Source organism: Calidris pugnax, unplaced genomic scaffold, assembly GCF_001431845.1.
Source record: "Calidris pugnax isolate Ruff unplaced genomic scaffold, ASM143184v1 scaffold20, whole genome shotgun sequence".
NCBI lineage: Eukaryota > Metazoa > Chordata > Aves > Charadriiformes > Scolopacidae > Calidris > Calidris pugnax.
Genome location: NW_015094510.1, coordinates 20,097,949 through 20,119,609, shown reverse-complemented (window position 1 = coordinate 20,119,609; position 21,661 = coordinate 20,097,949). Strand labels below are relative to the sequence as shown.

Below are 21,661 nucleotides of genomic sequence, written 5' to 3'. Positions count from 1 at the left end.
TATGTAAAAATAATATATAGTATTTACAGATTCAAATCTTCTCAAAACCGAGAAATTTTGGTTTCCACTATACAAAAAAATCACAAGCTATGGAAAATACTTTTATGTTTTACTTAAAATGAAAAGTCATTTTTTTGCACATCTCCACTCACAACTGCTATGATAAAAAAAACGGTCCTTGGAATAATGTTTTACTTATTCAGTCAGTATATGGTATTTAGCAGAGTCAAATATGATCTTTATGGGAGAGAATATGAAAGGTTCTGTAGACAGCAAGAAATTATAGAGGATTAGTTCAGGATGAGAACACATTTCCTATTAAGTGTTTTATTTTTTTTTAAAACCATATAATATTTATCACTTCCACATATATATAGATATTTATTATATAGAATTATAACACAGAAAAATAAGCCAGTAGACAAGTTAACAGTATTGACTTCAATTTCTTAATCAAATTACAAATCCAAAAGATAGCTGTAAGGATGAAAGCAATCATGGAGAATAGGTAATATAAAAATATCTTACTGAATCATGTTCATTTAGCAATATAAATCTAAACAATTTACAAAAGTCTATTATGTTGCCCTTAGGCATATGTTTGGTTAAAAAATAAAGAAAAAAACTAACCTCTCAAGCATTTGGGGTGATTTTTTTCATTCTTCATTTAGCAAAACATAGTTAAACGGATACATTAAATTGATATATAATAAGTAAAATAGAGAGATGTGTGCCTAAAAGCGTGCACTGTCTGTCAAATCGGACATGCAGAGTCATAAACTGAAAGCACTGCTTTAGGAAAATGACTGGGCATTTTCATTGCCATATTTAAGCATGGAGAACTCCTCTGGCAATGATGTACCACCAGATATTAATTTAAGTGCAAATGAGGACTTCAATAAAAAGAAAAACACCCCAGCATATTAATTCAGTTTGAGTTCCCAGGTCATCAGGGAGCAAAGACAATTTGTATTAAGACATCAATTAAAAGACCGTGCAAAGAAATTACACGGGACAACAATGTTGATGACTTGCAAAAAAATACAGCATGGCTGGTAAAGACTTAAGCAAACAAGAAGTTAAAATTTCTCATATTTATACTCCCCCACCAAAAGGTTTAATGCTACAGCCCCTGGAAATGGGCCACACACCACATGGGATGCCCCCACCCAGTGTTGCTGTTTGGTGGTTTGAGACCCAGCTCAGTGTGAGGAGAGGCAGAGATATGGACATTATTTTGGGGGGAACAGAAAGAGGGGGTAGGAATATTAGAAATTAAGATATCTGGGGTTCCTACTCAGACAAAATATGCCCTCTTTCAATAGGAATCTCTTTCAAGCTCCTCGGTTGCCCTAGGAATGCTTCCTTTCTGTCATGAGAAAGGAAATGGATGGTTTTTGTTGGCCATGGGAGACTCCATGTACTCCAGAACACTGGGAAATCTGAGCTAGTGAGGAAATGTCAGAATCTGGAAGTATCTGAAAGTTGAAAATGAACACGTATGAAAACACCACAGGACAAATTGCGCATACGATGGAGCAGATATGTAACGAGCAGATGACAACTCTGACTGCTCTTTGTTTTGGTAAAAAGCAAATTAAAGCTAAGATAATGCAAATCCTTTCCCCTAAAAAGCTGCAGAACCGCAGGCTGTCAGCAGCGCTGCAACCTCCTCCTTAACTTACACACCCACCAAAAAAATCCACACGGCCATGCCAGAAACTGACTGTGAAATGGGCATATCGCCTCTCACCTACCACCCAACCCAAACAACAAAAAGGTGCCACATGAAGTAGGAAACACATTACAGCTGGATAAAAGTCTGGACCCACAGCTCTACCACAGGGCACAGACCTCCAGTTTGTAACAGGGCTCTGTGCCACATTCCTTGGCCGGTCTAAACTTTTGCAAGGTTCAAAGAGATTTCCACTGCTCTGTAGACAAAAATCTGTCTTTATTATATTTGTGTGTGCCTTAAATATATTTGTGTGTCTATTTGTGTGTCTGCACACACCTTCACAAGTGTGCAGAATGCCATTCAGAATTTCCCACCTGAAAATTTTGATTTTGATCATTTTGGGTTTCTATTTGGAATGCTCGTTGTCAGAGGAAAATGCCTGTGAATGCATTTGAAGAGTGGCTAACCAGTGCACACGGGCTGGTCTCCTGGTCTCCACAGCTATGGAGAAGAAGTATCCAAGTGATCAGTGAAGATGTGTAATAAGACCCATTCCTCCTTGCTTAACACCTCACGGCGCTATTCCTTTGAAGTCTAATGCATGCAGGAATCGTACGTGAGAAGAAAGTAGAAAAGTCCTCTGTCCCAAATATCACCCCATCAATTCTGGCTCTGCAAGTGATGGACATATCAGACTTTGAAGTGAGGTGTTTTTTGCTTAGAAGGACTGTGAAGAATGTTTTTGAAGGGGTTTTACATGTACTGGCTTCAATTTACCCTCTGAGCCTTTAATTTCTCCTTCCACACTTGTGACGGCAAGGGTATCCTGCTTTAGAAGTGGAAAATAACAGAAATAATTCTACTTTAATTTTCCAACTCTCCCAAAGTAGTAACTTTCTGATATAAATGGGATCTACGGAATGGTATGGCTCAGAGACCATCAGAGTATGTATCTGGTAATACCTGAGTAATCACGCTGTTTGAGCACATATCCACTAGATACATCACGTTATTGGATACTTCTGGGACCAGTGGGACAAACAAGAGGACAGAAACAGAATAGATTAAGTTTTCACTTAATCTCTTGAGGATATTGTAATCAGCATTATTTTTAGGTGTGTTGGGACCTATATTTATTTTTGCTTATATCTTTTTCTCAGCTTGAGAAGAGTTGTAAAATGCACACTAGCATATTTGAGCTGGCTCTCAGCACAACCAACATTTTCAGCTGAATGACACTGTATCAAAACCTCTTTTTTTTTTATATTGCATTGTAATCTGTTTCTCTCAATCACTATTCACTTTACTTTTAGCTTGCCTTTTTCTCTTTCACCCATGTTTTTCATCAGCTATGCCCCCTCCATAGGGTTTTACAGTGCTTTCTTATTTTCATATTGTTTTGTTTTGCCTCCTTTAGGTTTCTACATTCTCCAACTTAGTGTTCGGACTCTGGGGTTTGATCTGAAAAGCTACTGCCCTCCAGATGACCAGCTCTACCATGAACTCACTCTGACAGAGCTCTAAAGTCCCATAAACATACTGTCAGCTGATACAAAATCTACTCTTCCCCCCTTCCCTAGCAGCTGTCTTCATGGTCTCTGACTTGCCAGACTTTCAGTTGCAGAGTGGGACCTGTCATTTTCCAAAGAGACTCTAGTTAAAAACCAGCCAAGCTAATTTATCATCATCTACCATGAGATCTAATCTTGACTTACTCTCTAAGGTTAACATCACATTCTCCCAGGCTAAAGAGCAAAAGTTCTTTCTTTGAGCCCAAAGGTGAGGTTACAGTGTTCTGTAAGAGTCCCCTCTCTAGGATATGGTAATAGGGGATATAAAACTTCACTCATGGAATTTTGTTACCAGACCTCTACATCTCCATTGTTCTTCCTTTTGGACATCTCTAACTCTGGCAGCTTTTTGCCTTCTCTGCACTGCTACTATCTAACAAGAACAATCTTACAATCATTTCACATACAGACACTTCTGTCCTTTTTACTCCATGTTCTCCTATTTTTAACAATACCACCAAAACGCACCTGCAGTTCTGCTCAGAGCATTTCTGTCTTTTTTCCCTATTTTTTACACTCTTAACACTGTGTAGAGCCAGTTTAAACCTGGTTCATGACCTGCCTGACCAGATTTAGAAACCGACACCTGAGCTAGTCAACCTGGACACTTTCAGCAACACCCAACATTTGAGGTGACTTGTGACTTCTCTAACCCAGACTGGATGTCTAAAATCTGTCTTTAAGGGTAACTGTTCTCACCTCTTAGCAGTGAAGGGCACTGAAGAAGTTAGCTTTTGATGTCTGCAGTGCAGGCTCCTAACATTGGATGGAGCTCACATAATGGCATAAAGGAGTTAAGTGGGAGAGAGATGTCCATTTAATTCAAGATAAACATAGAAGAGGTTATTTCTCAGTGTCAGATAGCAGAATAGATGGATGCAAAGACAGTCCTTTGTGCTTGCCACCACACCGCACACAAAAAATTTCCAGATGTCTTTAGAGAATGCTCCTACACGTGAAATGTTTCATTGGTCTACTGTTTACTCCCAATTAGGGAGAGCTGCAAGAATATACTGCAAGAAAAGATGTTATTTCAGTGCAACAAGGAAGATTTAACAGACAGAACTGGTAAAATCATGCAGAGTGCAGCAGGAAAAAAAAACATAAGAACCACAAAGAATTAAATTCTTGGATTGTCCAAGGACTCACTCTTTTTTCATATGAGAGGGCATTAGTCTATTTTTTCCATCTGGCATTGAGACATTACCTTATTGCACATCCTATATTCTACAAATAAAGACATGATCTAGAAAAAGCATGACATTAATGATTATTTTTACAGTAATAAGCATTTTATCCTCCTCACCTTTCTATACACTCCTTCACAATAGCAAAATTTCCATCTCCTATAGTCCTTCCAACTTTATATCGCTCTGCTATCGATGCTGGAACCTGGAAACCTTCCTCCAACACTTCTGAAAGAATCATTAGTACATTTTTATTGTTAGTGAAGGAAACACAGATGTTGCACATAACATGCATTTTAAGTCTACGGTTTAGGCCTGGAAACCATTCAGAGTCAGTATCTCACTTACTGTACAGTGAAACCATGCTGCTGACATTGTATATACTCAACAGGTTTCACACAGATACAATAATGAAAAATAAGACTTCTGGGGGCTCAAACATACCACCATTCGAGTGTTACATAGTTTACCATTCCCATTGCAATATGCCCCCAGGACAAAACCAAAATTGTATTTTTTTAATTATGAAAAGGCCTCTGTGATCTGCACAAGCGCAGACCAGCCTCCAAAAAGGGTTGGAACTCCTTGACACAGCATGATTAAATATATGTACCAAAGAAGTCCAACACTCAAGCACTTATTTTATTACATCCTGTAAACTGAGACATCCATAAAACTCCTCATGTGCTAAGTGCTAGTTCTCCCCCTCCCCCAATATTAAATATTTAGTTTTTAAACAAATGTTCTCAATAATACTACCTCACATGCAACCTGGGCACCAGATGTTTAGGTAAAATTGCATTACACAGTGTCTAAGCATAAGAAAAGTTTGTAGTTTCATGTGTTTTAGTGCTCATTCATGTACCATTATTTTTAAATGTATTTGAAATAGCGTGTTACAAATACCTAACATGCCTCTAAAAGCTGGCTGTAAACTGCAGCTGATACAAACTACTATATAAATATTGTAACATAAAAAAAGCCGCTTGAGAACGTGACTTGAATTTACACTCTTTAAGAGAGCGCTTTTAACCGTATCTTCATCTGTCCTTTGTTCCACTCTAGAATTAAAAGTGAATGTTACGATACATGGAGGCTGGTGTTTGCCTGGATTGACAGGCAGCATGAAGAGTTACTGTCAAATGGGAGCACAAACACGCACTCAGGTATATGTGCGTGTGAACGGGCAGTGCTTGAGCAGACACTGTCCCTTAGCCAACTTGCTCAAAGCCTTAGTATGGGGTAAGACTAATCACTTTGGAGTAAACACCCAGGACCGCAGTATGTTCTTTAGTATCGTGACAGATAAGACAACAAATGAGTGAAATAATCCAGCCAGCACTGTCACCCGCAGACCTAGAATCTCGAGTATCCTGCAACAAAACCACCTCTGAATAGGGATGTCCAGATCAAATATGATCCGGAGTCAACCTCGCTGGTTTGCTAAGGCTGATGAGTCTCCTTACGGAGAGTCATCCAGCTTGCAACGCTCCCACCTTCTCCGGCAGGAAGAATGACTCATTTCCTACACAGCTGCTGTTATCACTACATTGACTGCTTTGAAATGTCAGCCTTCAAATGTTACCTTCTGCAGGTCCATCATTTTCATCCATAGAGCTGCAAACTTTGGTGGATGCTAATGAGGTAGAGGAGCCACTGTGTTGGGAGCTCTGGAAATGGAGAGACACAAATGAAAACAGATAATTTTTAAGGAGCACGAGTACCCGCAGCACGTTCCTGCTGGACACACGTCCCAGAGAGGCTTCAGTGGTCCCCGTGTAAAGTATCAATCCACTTTGGTGGAGGGACATGCGGATGCTTGGGAAGAGTTTAGCTTTTCCACTGAAATTACACTTTTGTTACCCCCGTGTTCATGGAGATATCCCTGATCCCATGTGCAGCAACACTTTTATGTATGGTGCAGTAGTGTCTGCCTATTCCACACACATTTTGGCAGCGAATACTGAGGAGCTGTGTGCCCTCTGCAGGCAGGAGACCGTTTTCTCAGCAACATCGTTAACCCAGCAGGCATTAGGAGCATGAACGTCTGTTTTGGCTGGAGTCAGCTTTGTAATGGGCAGAATTCCTCACTTTTGCAAACCTCCCTCTGGTGAAATCCTCCCCAGTTGTGTTCTAGAAGGGAGAAACCATTATGGTAATATGTGGAGAAAATAAAACGCCAGGGTGAATAACGTTTGCTTTTTGGGAAAAGCATTTGATGGGGTATAGCTCACTTGAGGTGTGAGTCTGTACCGTGGTTTTAAGCACTTGTACAGCAAGTGTCTATCTTTGCCTGTGTTCCCCCCCCTCTCCCCCCAGTCAATGGGTGGAGGAGAGTATCTCTCTAGAAGGAGACTCGTAGCCGCCCAGCTTGGATGCCAAAAGTATAGCGGGCAGGATCTCACCAGGGAAGCCTTCCAAAGCACCTATCAATGTCCACCAGTTACATACGGACTCTAGGCATGTACTTTAGGAAGACGGCTTCATCACACATCTAGATGGATGAAACTACACAAACAGATGAGATGGACTGGATTTCACCCAAAAACTCCATCCCATGCTGCGTAGTGATTATACAATCATATCTTCAGGATTCTCCCATCTTCAAAGAAAACCAGAAGAGGCTACAAATGTTAACAGTGGCCCTTTAAACTTACAGCAAGACTGAGCATTTCCTCAGGTCCTGGTGTCGCAACATAAATGAGAGGTATTCAGAGGATTTCCAAAACGAAAACTTTCTCAGGTTCACATGCTGAAAGGTTACAAAGTGCCGCAGTATTTAATTACCTCCTTCAACCTATATATTACATAAATAAATTGCAGGCTGTACTGCATGTAATTAACACTATCAGTTCCTTATCTGTGTTTGCAAGGTACCTAGATGCTGGCAATCAGGGTGCCAATCCACAAATTTAACACAGCTTCTTTGGAATGATCTCTGTCCTCTGCCCCTGCACAGCACAGCCAACGACTGGAGCCAGAATAACTAACGATGCAGCAGTTGGGACTTTTGCAGAGTACAGAGCCAGGGAGAAGGCAGTCAGCAGAGCTAAAACCTGGCCAATATGCTGAGTTCATTTGAAGAGACTAACTTTTAATTTCTCCTGAAATAGATTAAGGTCAGATGATTTAGACAAAGGCCGAATTTGGCCTATTTTTTACTAAATAATCCGGAGAGCTTGCACATCCCATCTACCAAGAGATTCTTTGCTCTTTTTTTTTTTCTTTTAATCAACCCAGCTCATTCTTTTCATCCACCCAAGCATTACTTCTGAGCTTTGACCAGAATTAAAAATTGCATTAATCAGTTTTTGGACTACTTTTGCTGCCTCTTGACAACAGAAGTGAGCACTGACAGATTTTATGCAGCTCTCTAAGATAAGATATCGCTGCCCTTGTTTCATGATTAGGATGTGTTGATGTTATGTGCTATTCCTGTGCTAAACTCTGCAGGACATCTCAGTAAAGACTTACCTCTGGTTCTTTTTTGAACAATGAGCAGATGAGGAGAAAGGGAGCGGGAAAATGCTGGGAGTTCTCATGCCTGGAGAAATCACTCTCAAAGCCTATTTTAATACACATGTAATGAGAGAATTGTTTCCTTTAAACTCCTGCTTGTAAAATAAGCAGAAAAATATGTTTTCTCTACTCATTCTGCTGTGTCTGTTTGTTTCCCTAGATCAAGCATCCAATTTCTTACTTCTTTTCTCACTCCACAGCATTTTCTTAAAGGAATTAAAATTTAAATATGTTTAATATTTGTTACATATACAATCGGGAATGAATCTTTACAACATTTAAGGGCTACAACACAAAAAACTCAGTGTTAGATTTTCAGTCGATTATCAAACAACTACTCTATTCACTTTTTTGCATTTTAAATACAGAGATGACACTTTTAGGCAGATGTTAGGTCAAGCACTGCTGACTACGCATCGCTGCAGCTTTCCTTAGCCAATCTGACAGTCCCTTTACAGAGTCTCACACTCATCGTTATTTGTGAGAACGGCAGATGGGAAAATCGAGACCTAACTCAGCAGCCACTTCTTCTCAGAATGGGCACCTAGAGAGACTCAAATTTCTATTTGGGTACCCAATTTCTCAAGGACCCTCAAGCTGAGGTTTAGCTGAGAACTGCAACTGCTAGGTCCTTCCAAAATTAGACTCCTTCGAGGGGCCATTTCAGTAAATCACTTCAGCAAGTGCTTCACTTGAAATACAAATAGTCTTAATGGTCTACACATGACTGAAATCAAATACACTCCTAAATATCTATCTATCTTAGGTATAGCTCCCTAAATATATATTTAGCCTAGGTTTGATTGAACAAACTGAAAAAAAAAGTGGCCTGTAGAAAATTTAAAACAACAATATGAGATCAATTTTTTAAGTGCTCCTATTTCTTTTCTTGTTGCCACTACGTAAGGAGGCTAAGGGAAGGCTAAGATGATATTCATAACTGAAGAAGAACTAAAGTGATGCATCAGTAGCAGATACTGTACGCCAGGTCTGCAGACAAAGCAGACAGCCCCTTCAGTGAGATCTGCAGGGAAGCACCAGCCTGTGAGCAGAGGCACAGCTCGCCAGTGACCAGGAAGCAGTAGCTAAGGACACATTTGCTAAAAATACATGTTGGGATTTTTAAAACTTTAAAACTTTGAAATTTTTTAACTAATTGAAAAATACAAAGTAAACACATATTTTTCATTACCTTTGTTGAACCCCTCCTATTAAAACAACAGATTAAAAAGAAATCAGGAACTGTACATTTGCATAGATTCACCAAGTCTGCTGATGGACCCCCTTCCACAATTAAAGAGACGTTACTAGGTAAACACAACATAAATATTTTCCTCTTTATTCAGTCCGCTGGAACAACACGCAGGCATTTATTTATTTATTTATCTTTACTCCAGCTAGGAAGGACATTCCGTTTATTTAGACTTTAATTAGCTCGTTGTTGTTCTCACAAGCTGAAAGCCCTCCGGGTCCAGCAATCCTTGTGGGTCTTGGTGTTCCTTCCAGTTGGCTTGCCAATCATGAGGCAGTCTGTCGTGCACGCTGTTGCTCTCACAGCTGTGGACCCCATCAGGGATATTGCAGATGGGGAGGGGGGAGCGGGGGGAGAAATAAACTCTAGGCAAGAGCATAATCTCTTCAACACACAGACCTTAATGCAATTAGCTGTTTTAATTTTAAGAGATGCTGAGGTGCTTGAAATGTCATCACTTTTACACAGATTTAAAAGGGGTCCAGTTGCACAGGTTGCCAGCACATGGCCGCTTTTATGGCACACCTCCATAAAAGGGATGGCATAAAAAAATCAGGTCTTTGGTGTAAGGATTTCAGATCCTATTCAGGTTTATATAACAGATGGCCAGCACACCACACACCTCATTGATGTGAATGGAAACATTAGCGCTATAGACTTTCATCCGTGTCTCACTGGGAGATTTATTTAGCAACTGTTTTGTAAATAGTTTGTATCTCAGTGGAAATTGCGCTAAATCCATGAAAAAATGGCAGTAAAATAAATATTACTGTAATTTCTCTCTCCCCATACTCACCTTTGTCCTAAATTAATCTTAAAATCCCACTCCAGCTAAACAGCAGGAATTATTCTTGTGGACTACCAGCATCAGCACTTATGAAAAGAAACTTAAACAAGTGTGAGTAGGAAGTTTGTTAATGCAATTCAGATTCCTGATTCTTAAACCCCAAACACTGCATTATATTTTCCATACCTCTCAAAACCTTTATTAGCACATATGGAGTCTACAAAGTCTCTCAACAATAGATTCCTTTGTATTTTCCTAGCATGAAGGAAGCATCTGGATGAAATGTGAGTAACAGAAATACACACAGGTGTAACACTAAGTTTGGATCTCGTACAGAGTTCTGCTCTTTTAGAAATGGTCTTAATGAAGCAAAGACTAAAATTAGTAAACAAAGTGTAAATTCGGAAAGGAGGCTCAGGGGAGAAGAACTATTAATGTCTTTAATTGATGCCTCTTAAGATTTTCCCTATCCCAAAGAATTCTACAGAATTTTTAAAAACATAGAGAAAAAGCTATGTGAGCCAGTTATATGTGTATGATATAAAGTTGAACTCAGCAAAGATAAATAGGATTAAAACCAAAACTAAACAGTAAGGCAATTATTCTCACCTCTTTTGGAGCCCATACTAGTGTTCAGGCCGGTTATAAATAAATTTTGCAAGGTAGCCATCATGAATTCCTGACATAGCCAATTCCTTAGCCTAAAGATCAACACGGTTAATGGTAAAATAGACAACAGTCCAGTGCAGGTATTAGCTTTGAAGGACTTTGCAGTGTTCAAAAAATTTCTGTAATACGTAACAGTGTTAAGCAAGAATTAAGTGAGTCAATACAACAAAATGGTACATCTCCAGAGAACAACAGATAAAGCAGAGGGCAGCTGGTTAAAAACAGTAAAATAATATTATTATTGGTGAAGCTTTTAGAAGACAAATTCAGCTTTTTACTATTCAATTAAGAGAGAAGCAAAGGGTTACAGTGAAACTCCCTCTCCCAGCCCTGTCCAGCGAAAAATGTTTTTGATTTTCCCTTGTTTAGTTGCTTACATTTTTTGGCCCAGCCAGCAGAGACGGGAAAAAGTTCTCATGTAAACAGTACAGAGCTGGCAAAAAAATACTTTGTGGAGAAACATCAAATCCACAATCTTCATACTGAAAGAATGGAAGCTAATGGAATTCAATGTACAGAAAGAGAAATGATGCAGTTGTTTTCTTTTCAAATTCGGACGCTGCACTCAACTGACACAAAAGTTCCAAATTTATTTATAAACTGCTTCATCTAGAAAGGAACAATAAAAAATGTATGCAAAGCTGCTGCCATGTCTTGTTAGACACTTGACTTAAGAGAGGCCCTACGTAGGGAAATGTTATTTTGTTCATTTAAGCAATTCAGGATTTACGCATCTCGGAGAAGTTCAAACGACACAAGCAATAATCCGGCGTGTGTCATTCAGGAACTTGTGTTGGTCTTCTTCTTTGACGGACAGAGGGACAAATGGGTGAGTTTGCAAGGAAATGGAGCTGACAGACTCAAGTTAAATTTTCAAGCTGAAGCACTATTTTTTTATAAGGATCCTCTTTATTAAGCTGCAGCATTGACTGCTTATACACTCATTTGATTTGTGTAACAAAGCAATTCCGAAAGACCAACATAGTTTCCTATATGGTATTTAACTGTAAACTTAAATCTGACCTCCCCTAGCTCCGAACAGCTGCTTCCAAAGCTGAGCCATAATTCAGACTGTAGGCTCACTCCACCTTTGGCATCCTCCAGAGAAGATTGATGATGTAAAAAAAATGTATGTATCAGATTCATGGTATCGGAAGTTGACCTGTCATTACTGTATCCATACTGTGGTTAACATAAAAAGTTACATGTGCAGGAGTGCAATGTGAAGGTTTCCTTTTTTCTTTCCTAAAGTTATACACAGGAAAAATTTTCCACTCAACTACAGAATAAAAATTGAAAGGCCGTCAAAGGAGGTTCTTGTTTCTTCCACATAATTAAGGGCACAGCACAATCACCACTTCTATTTTTAATCTATTTGAGCTGTATTTTAAAAGCTCTCCTGGTATTCTCAACTGTTGGTAGAGACAGAAACCTCAATTATTTTCTATCTTCGTTTCCTCTGTTCTTTAGTGCTGTTTCCTTTCTATGTCTGTACACCTTTTTTTAGGCAGACTTATTTACCAGCAACTAAGAGGGTTTCAAAAGTGGAAGTTTCATTAGGCCTGAAGATGCCTCTAGGAGAGCGTCTGAGTGTCAGCTGAAGCACCAGACTGGCAGATGACATGTCAGAAATTGTAACGTCTCTCTTCCCCCGCCCCCGCCAAACAAAAACTAAAACTAGGATATACACATGTATTTTTAAAGAGTGGAAAGAATATATCAAGAAAGCAAGGTACTTATTTTAAAACACCGTGGGTATATTTCAGTGCTCTCAGGTTTTTACAGGCATATTTTCCTAATACTCATCTTAAGAGGAGCCTGCTCTAGCTGAGCTGTCAGCAGGGAGTGGGTACCTTCCTTTGGATACAATCTACTAATTTCCCACTTCATACTTCAAATTTATCCCCTCGTATGCACACAAACTTACCCACAAGCAATTCAACGCAGGTATATTTACTTTCTCCAAAAGAACTGTTAGAAATCAAATTCTTCCTTGAAGGATCTTTTACAGCTACTAACTAGAGTCCAGAGTTTATTATTTAAAAAGGTGCTGAATGCATCTACTATTTAAAGGAACACTTTAGGATGCATGAATCCCATGTACTAAGTGAACAGTTAGATGGACAACGCTGATCCAAAGTGAACAAGCAATACCAACTGCAAGTATTTTTTTAAAGCCTGTTAATCACATTTCCAAAATAAACTCGCTGAACATTGTGTATTTTTTAAATATATTTATTACATCGCTTACAGTAATCTACAGTAATGTTAAATCTAGCGAAACAACAAATTGCAACCAGGATGACATGGGCAAATATGAAACACAAGTACAACACAGTATGATGAAACAACGGCATAAAAATGAAGGTGATTTTCTTCAGCTGATTATATGAAACAAAACATTCATCGGCATTTATTTTTTGCAAGTTTTACATTTTTTTTTGTTGATAAATCAACAGCTTTCTTTTTGGTTTCCTGCATCACATTAATACAAAAATGGTATATTTTAAAAAGCAAATATCCAAGCACTTTTCTTTAAAAAAAATAATTGTATGCATAACTTTGTAAAATCTTAAACTTATGTTGTAAATGTGCCAATATTTACAATATCATAGTGCAACTAACAAAATGAAGAGGCCTTAGCACAAACATCGTTAGCTCCTCTTTGACTAGAGTCCAAATTCCAAAACACCGTATTGCAGGGCAAACCACAAACTAATTACCTCATATAACATCGGACAACAAGTACACGCTGAATACAGTACAGCTTTTTTTCATACTTCACTGCTGAGGGTTAATTTAAGCAAATTTTAATATCATCGACATGCGCAAATACAGACACTAAAGTGTATAGGAACGTGTATGTGTGCACTGTGTGTGTTTTTAACCCTTCGCTAGCGTGTGTGTACACAACACATGTATCTACATACCCATCGCCTCCCGCGGGGAGTTAGGGCTGAGGCTGAAAGATCAGGTGGGAGGTGAAAGAGGCAAAGCCGAGCCAGCCAAAAGGTGTTAGGACGGCAAAACCCAGCTGGGAACTGCCTCTGCTCTGCTCCACAAGCCCGGCTTTCTGCACGGAGAGGGCTTTCCTGGGTGGGGGGGGGAGTTTGGCCGCAGACCCTCTTCCAAAGAGGGTGACAACCACTCGCTTGCTTTGCTCTGCGTGCAGAGCTACTGCTGGCTGCCTGACACGAGGTTATTTTCCTATTGATCTCATCCCATCACTACCAGATAAACTGAGAGTGAAGATTAAATTAAGATCAATCTTGTATTCGTTTGTGTACCGTTAACTGGGTACAAGAAAATCACAGACAACATTAATCTAAGTGTTTATCAAGTGATGAGGTAACCTAGCACCGTAAAGATTTTCTGTTTGTTCGTTTCTCTCCTGGTTTTGACAAAGCAGTAAACTTGTGTCGATCAGAGGTTCTTTTCTGTTAATCCATTTTAGTATTCTGAATTTGAGGACATTGTTTGTAGCATTCTGCACTATGTAAAGTTCACATTACAGTGTGAAGTATGAAACCATAAAAGCAAACACTATTATTTATTTCAATTGTTATGCCACATAATCTCAACCCAGGTGTTCTTCAAGGCTGTTTAACATTATGTTTGCTTTCTTACAATATACATTTATAGCCACAATATTAATGCCCCAGAATTTTCCTTTTACAGCCATATATGCCCTCTGAAAATGCTTTGAAGAGAAAAATAACTATATATAATCTGCCGTCACTGAATTATTTTACAAATTGAAAAGCTATTTTCACATTGGATAATGAATGTTCAAGATTTTACTGATTTCAACAAAAGAACTTCTAATATTGCATGACTTGGTACACTGCAGACCAGTGCAGTTCAAGAGGAGACATGTGTCTGAACATGTCAAAGTAATACCGTTTAGTATTTATGATTAATGTTTTGTCTGTGTGTATATATTTGTGCATAAGATGCTGTCCTTCCCACCTTGGAGTCAATCCTGATTTTGCCACTAACTTAAAACTGAGCAGAACTTAGCCCTTGTTTGTAGACAAGATCTCTTAAAATTGTACAAAATTCCTCGGAGGAGCTGCTCAGCAAGCACAGGCTGGTGCAGCTCCGCTGGCTTTAACAGAGCTATAGCGAATCCCACCAGATGAATATCCTCCCATTAATACATTTTCCCCATATATATGCTTTACGTCACGCATGTGACATAACTGTGCATGGGTTTCAAAGCCATTAAACTATGTATGTGCGTGTGTGTATGTGTGTATAAATATTAACATACACATTCTGTGCTTCACATGTGAACTGTTTGTTGCATAAAAGAAGAAGAAAAGAGATTAAAAAAAAAAACAAACCCAGAAAGTTGCAGAAAGCATTAGGGAAATAATCACAAGTATTCATAAAGCTCAAAGGAAAGCAAAGCATTCACAATCTATACAAGACTCTTTAGCTACATCATAATCACCTTAGAGTAGGCACAAATAATGCAGCATCCAGAGAACTATAAGAGGTTCAAACACTATAAAGTTGCTTAAGCTATTCTGTTATTTAATGAAGTTGATGAAATCTAGGGACAAACTAAAACCCGTGCTGTTGCAAAGCAGAACTACAGCATCAAGAAACACAATTTCAGTTTCACCCATAAACTGAAACCTTCTGGTCTTGCTCAAAAGAAACATTTCATTTCTGCTCATGTATAATGGGAATTACATTCTACACAAAAGGGATCTCAAAGTCTATAAACAGTGTACCTTTTCAATCTCTAAGGGACTTTCATTCCTTAAATGAAATATTAATGATACATATTGCCCCTGAATAGCCCCTTAATACGAGTCATATGTTGAAATGATTAAATGTTATGGACTAGCATATTCTTTGAAACAGTCTTGATGGAAAACTCGCTATGATAACAATTACTGATATAAGGTCCATTTTTCTTTTCCACAGCTAAGCAAAGCCGTGGGATTCCAGTTTGCTGGCAATCTGTGCTCCCTGCGCAGAACAAACATTCTTAATAAACTGCCTTAAGCAGCAGTAGCCTATGTGGCAGAGGGGAGGAAAAATAAAATTCCTGGAATTTATTTTCTTTACAGGGAAAAACAATTTTCAAAACGTCAGTAAGTATTTTGTTCAGTCTGGTGGAGTTGTCTGAATTTTTGGAAACTGATCCCAATGCACCTTTACATGATTGATACATGTTTCTTGGGATTAAGCAATACATTTTACAAAGACATTCCCTCCTAACAGGCCAAAAATGCAAGTAACTTCACAGCTGCGAACTTTTTCAGTAGAACAGGACAGCCTTAGGATCAGGGCACGGCTGGGGGGGACTGTTCCTATTGCTGGGAACAGCTTTAGATCTGAAGCCTGAAGCAGGAACGGCAAAACATGTGTTTTGAAACGGAATGACCTAACTGCTTCAGCAAACCTGCCAGATCAATGACTTTCTCTTCAGGTGATACTGGAACCAAGTATTGAAAACAGAGAAGGTAAGTTTTGTATTCTGCTGCCCTTTTACTTCTTTTTGCAAATATCCTCCATAAAGAAAATTATATCGATACAGTGAAGCCATAACATTACATGCCAACATTTTCCAGCTGCTGAATTTTATTATGGACACATCAGTTTAAAGGAATTATTTCACTGCATTTAAAAGTTGGCATGTGGCAGCTAAACATTTTCTGCTATTACGTAAATTTTCCTGATTTCAAAATATATTAAATCATCACTAAGTAGCTCGAAAATATAATCTCTCTAGATTTTTGTTGAGGATCAGAATCACACTAATTTTTAATTTTTACATCATTAATATTTGAGATACTGAAATGAAACGTGTAGTAAGACTGTAAAAGTGTGTGAACACTACACTATGGGCTTAAACACAACATAAATTTTAAAGCAATATGCAACACGCGATGGGAAATTCTGCTATTACTTAAAGTAGACTAAAATTCTCACAATAAAGCAGCAGAAAACAAATAAAATTAGTAGATATTTGTTAAGCAACTGGTTATAATGCGTGACCTACTTTAACACTAAAGGAGTTTTGCATATTCATGCTGTACAAAATGACCAGCTATAGAAATTATGAAAACGAAGAAATTAGGTCAATAGGAGGATGATTTACAGTACCACCATTTCTGTAGGCTTTCATTTAAAAATGCAAAAAAAAAAAAAAAGTCTTATTACAGCAAATAAAAAAAAGATGTTCCTGTCCTTAACATAAGTGAAAATAATCACCGGTTTCTCAGGCAAAATGTGTTTTTCCTAAAGGTGTCATCGTACGTGTGTCAGATGCCGCTGTTAGCCAGCAGGCCCCCATCTTTCCTCGTTTGGAAATCTGTCCATATTTACTTGCAACACCCGGATGATCAGCATTAACAGCTCTTGCTGGGTAAAACAATCATGTTGTCTGTGAACACCCTTCTGTTTACAGTCATCAAATGGCAACGCAGCGAAGAGAACTCAAACACTGCTTTGAAGGCATTTACTTTTTGCCCTGAGACCACATGGGATTTCTTCTTTTCATGTAGATAAAAAGACTAAACTTAGAGTGTTCCAAATGTGCGTGTGGGGATCAGACAGCGTGGTGCAAGCAGCTTAATATGGCAGGTTTTTTTCCTTTTCTGCATTTTACCTATTCGTTGGTAAAAGCAAAGCACTCATTAACTGTTCATACAAAAATGAATAAAGATACCTATGTTAAAAACAGAACATATAATCAGTACCTTAGATGATAAAAAAGACTGCTATTCATAAATGTGCCCATTATGGATTTGTGCGTTATATTCACCTTATCCAATCTTCGTTCCTTAAAGTGTGCACAATGCTGTTCCGTATTTGATGGGCACATTCAATGGCTCATTCATTACAAATTCTTGCATTAAAATGCAGTGGTAAAGCCAAAAATACCCCCACACACTAGAATTAATTTGGCCCCATGTTTTTAATATTAAATATGCAAAACTCTTTTGTGCGATTCACTATTACTGTAAATTAGCAGCTATTCTCTTTAAAAATGTTAAACCTTCACCAAATCACAAACCATAAACATTGTTCCATTTTCTCTTTTACACTGAGTCTCCTACTGAATCCATATCATCCGAAGAGAGTGGGCGATACAGGTCCTGTAAGATGAAGTGCAGTATAGATTTGTTTATTGTGTTTGATTGGTTGCACTGCAACTGTCTTATATTCTTTGTGTTACCGTGGACCAGAAGATAGTGTTCAACATAAAATACACATTTCCTATATAACCAGATTTTTGGCTTAATGTCATACAATTATTTTTCAATCAACAAATAGATGGTTAGAAAATAAAGCTGGAGTTTCAGTGTACAAAACATCCTAAGAGGCAATTCTTTTTTTTATTCTTTCCTATTAAACAGTATTAAAACAATATTTGTCTGTTCTGGAGAGTCTCCTAATTGTTTGGAAACTGGAATTTAATCTTAAAGGGAATATAGTCCCCTTTTAGCTGTTTCACAAACTGCAGTAGGAAAGTTCTTACCTATCTAAGGTAATCAAAACTTGCCGCCCACTGGTGATACAGCATGAATCCAGCAACATTTGAGCCCCAGAATGCTGACACTGAATGTTGCCGTTACCTATATCGTACCAACAATGGCACCTCTCCCTTCTACAGTTTTCCTGTGTCTGTGTGTATGTGTAAAAAGACAGCATGTAAAATCCCCCCCTGTCACCGGCTCTTCCTGACGGTAGCCAAGCAACCGGCTCATGACAGACGAGGGAGAGGCTGAGTGTATGGATCCACTTCGGTTTTCCAACACCCACTCCGAGCATCCTCTGATGGATCCCATAATCCTCAAATGCCAGAGGTGTTAGGGGGTGACACATTGCCCTGTCCAACCTACACAGCACAACAACCCTCGCCAAGGCACACAACAGAGGAAGTTCGGTGGGGAGAAGTGGTAGAGGACAAAGTAGTATCTTTTTAAGATGAATTAAGCATAGTTGATGGTTGAGAAGGGCACCAAGTAGGCAGGTGCCTAGCACAACTGATGGGCAAGCTCTAGTACCTTTAAGCTGTTTCTGGGGATCCTTTAAGTATAAAACATATTTATGTAATAAAAAACAACTACAAGACAAAATACAAGAACACTTCAGCATGGAAAGGATGATGGAGCCAGCTTTAGGGCTGACCTTGCTTTGGCACTTTTTTTTTTTTTTAAAATCACAGGAAGATGACTGAGACAAAAAATAAATCTAAGAGCTGTATTATAAAAGAAGGACTACCTAAAATGAATTCTTTACAAATTTCAAATTTACAAGATTCTCAGTAAGCTACGCAGGTTTACCTTTTACTTGTAGGCATGGTATAAAGAGGATTTAAGTCCTTTAAAGGGGTTTTTCATCCCCTGGAATGCTTATTCTGCATGTATTTTGCCAATGGGCATGTCTACACTTAGTAGCAGACATGTTAAACTGGCAGACTGAAAATCAGATCTTAAATACATTTCTAATTCGTTGTGAACAATCTAGCCAAAAGAAAAAAATTAAACAGACAAGACTATCTCATTTTGAATACTAATTTGTAGTTAATTATTAACATTTTCTTATGAGCATATACCGTTTTGGAATTTCTAATATATACTACAGAAAAAAAAATAATTACTTGACAGCGTGGGTAACACACCAAACGTTTGAATCTTCCAAGTGATTGCTCATTCCTCTGAATATTGAAAAAAATACATTCAAAACTTACAAATAAGATATTTGTGAGAACTGACTTTTAATATCTGGGAAGTATTTTTGTGGTTACTTTCATTAACTCTATGGTTGTTTCAAAGTAAAATCAAGCACAAGATTTCAGGATCATTCTATGGCCTATTTAAAAATACTTGGAACTTTTAAAAAGTCTTCCTTCCTGCAGGAATTTTCCTTGCCTATGAGAATCTATTCATTATTTTGCATTCAAGTTCTTTGTTTGATTGGTCAAGAGATACCTTAAATCTAATTTTTTATTATTCTATAGGTTGTAGTCTCTAGGGAAGTAGAAAAAACATTTAAAATAATGGCAAGGGATGGAAAATTAGGTATAAAGCATAGTACATTTCCACCCTAATTGAAGTAATAACTCTGATTACAAGACAGTGGAAAAACAAGCTCATAAACTATTATAAAGGCTAGTCAAATAAAATGTGGGGGTTGCTATTACGTATATTTATTGTTATGATTGCCACGCCACCTTTTCTGAGTCTGCATCATTAACTGTTCTCTGTTGCGGTAGGAAGTACGTGCATGTGCAACACAGTTACTTTCTGCTTCAACTGAGATAAACCTGAATTTCAGATGTTTTCACCCTCTGTGGAAATATACAATTGAATACATAACAATTTTAAACAAAAAATCTTAATTTTCTATTTAAGAATAAGTATAAAGAAAGAATTCAATTATAAGAAAGCTTAACTATAGTACACAGGCTGCAAGTTTAAACACTCAGAAGCTGAAAAAACCAGAAAAGTCCAAACTATTCCTAGTTCACTTTCCAGACCTTGTATTACACTCATGAAATTAATCTTTCAAATCTTACTTTCCTCAAACACAGACAGAATTTTGCCTGAGATTACAAATATATAAATTTCACTGATTTCTGAATTTCTGGAAACAACTTAGCCATGTACGTATGCAAGTGAGAAAGGATGAAACTTTATCTTTCTATGATCTGGCTTTTGAGGGTAGAAAATTTTATTTGCAGGGTTACAAGAGTACTGTTTTCGTTAATATAATACACATATCACAGCTGCATTCTTGGCTTTATTTATATCAATGGAAAGTCTTCCATAAAAGGCCAGATTTTTTATTTTTTTAAAAGGTGAATGATGAAGTGTCAATAAGTAAGAAGATTGATCAATCCCTATTTTAAGTTGCCTAATGCACTCCATAAATAGAAGGAATATTTTCTTTGGAAAATTCTGCCATCTCCACTATTTTTACAGGTCTTTACTATTCACAGGGAGAAATCCCTCAGCTTGTGAAGTACCTTGCTTTCTGCCTGTGAATTCAAAAGCTTGACTTCTTCTCACCTGTATTTCCCAGGACAAGCACTGGCAGGCTGCCCAGACTCCTGAGCATTTTGACGGCCCAAGCCTGTAACTCCCTCATAGCACTCGGTTGGGGATGTTGAAGAGCTGATTGATAGTTCCATTGAGGTGAACCAGGCTATGCTAGAGTCAACGTCCCCTGTCATCTTCCAGACCCAGTACGTAGCACTGGCATCCCACGCACCGGATGGCATGAGGGAACAGCACTCCTCTAACCACAGGAAGAGAGGGGCAGGAAAAAATGAATTACAAAGCTGACCTGGCATTTCCAGGACCCAGCATCTCATTTCAGTTCTAAAGCAGCGGCTCCCTCAAAACTCCATGTAAAGAGAGAAACTCAGACCAGTCAGACACCCAGCCATCACCTTCAACCCCAGCAGCCAACACTCTTCTTTCAGGGCAGGAATACCTCACCTCTCAACAACGGGGACAAAGAGAGCACTGAAATCAATCTCTTCTCTTGTAGGTCTACCACGTGATACCAACACTTCAACACCCTCCTAGGGAACAAACCTCCTCCTGCAGCTGGCTCATCAGCCCTGTAGCTGAAGCCATTGAAGACAAAGCAAAATGCTTTGGGTTCAAATTAGGTTTACGACAATATCACAGAATCACAGAATCACAGAATCTTCTAGGTTGGAAGGGACCTTAAAGATCATCTTGTCCAACCGTCAACCTAACTGACAAAAATAGACACCCACACAACAAACAAGGAGCATCATCACTAAACCATACCTCCCAGCACTACATCAACCCGTCTTTTGAACACCTCCAGGGAGAGGCACATAAAAAAACCTTTCTTCTAAATAAAACTTAAATGTTAACACACAAAAGATGGTACTAAAACAAAACAGAACACCATTTATACTGCTAACAAGAAATTGAAGATCAGTAAGTGCTGTTTAATTGCTGTTCATAGGTCTAATTTAGTCATTGGAAGACC

The 21,661-nt window shown here is 38.4% G+C and overlaps 1 protein-coding gene across 5 annotated transcripts in view; it reads right to left on the bottom strand.

Annotated features, from left to right (window-relative positions):
- DCLK1 (doublecortin like kinase 1) overlaps window positions 1-21,661 on the bottom strand; it is a 247,491-nt gene that overhangs the window by 41,614 nt on the left and 184,216 nt on the right. For 4 of the 5 annotated variants that reach the window (XM_014965939.1, XM_014965940.1, XM_014965938.1 and 1 more), the window contains 2 exons: window positions 6,022-6,106; window positions 4,556-4,664 (listed from right to left, as the gene is read on the bottom strand). In XM_014965939.1, the coding sequence (XP_014821425.1) occupies window positions 4,556-4,664; window positions 6,022-6,106 (194 nt within the window). Of the gene's footprint in view, window positions 1-4,555; window positions 4,665-6,021; window positions 6,107-12,877; window positions 17,782-21,661 lie in introns of those variants that run through there. The other variant, XM_014965942.1, reaches the window with a different exon arrangement.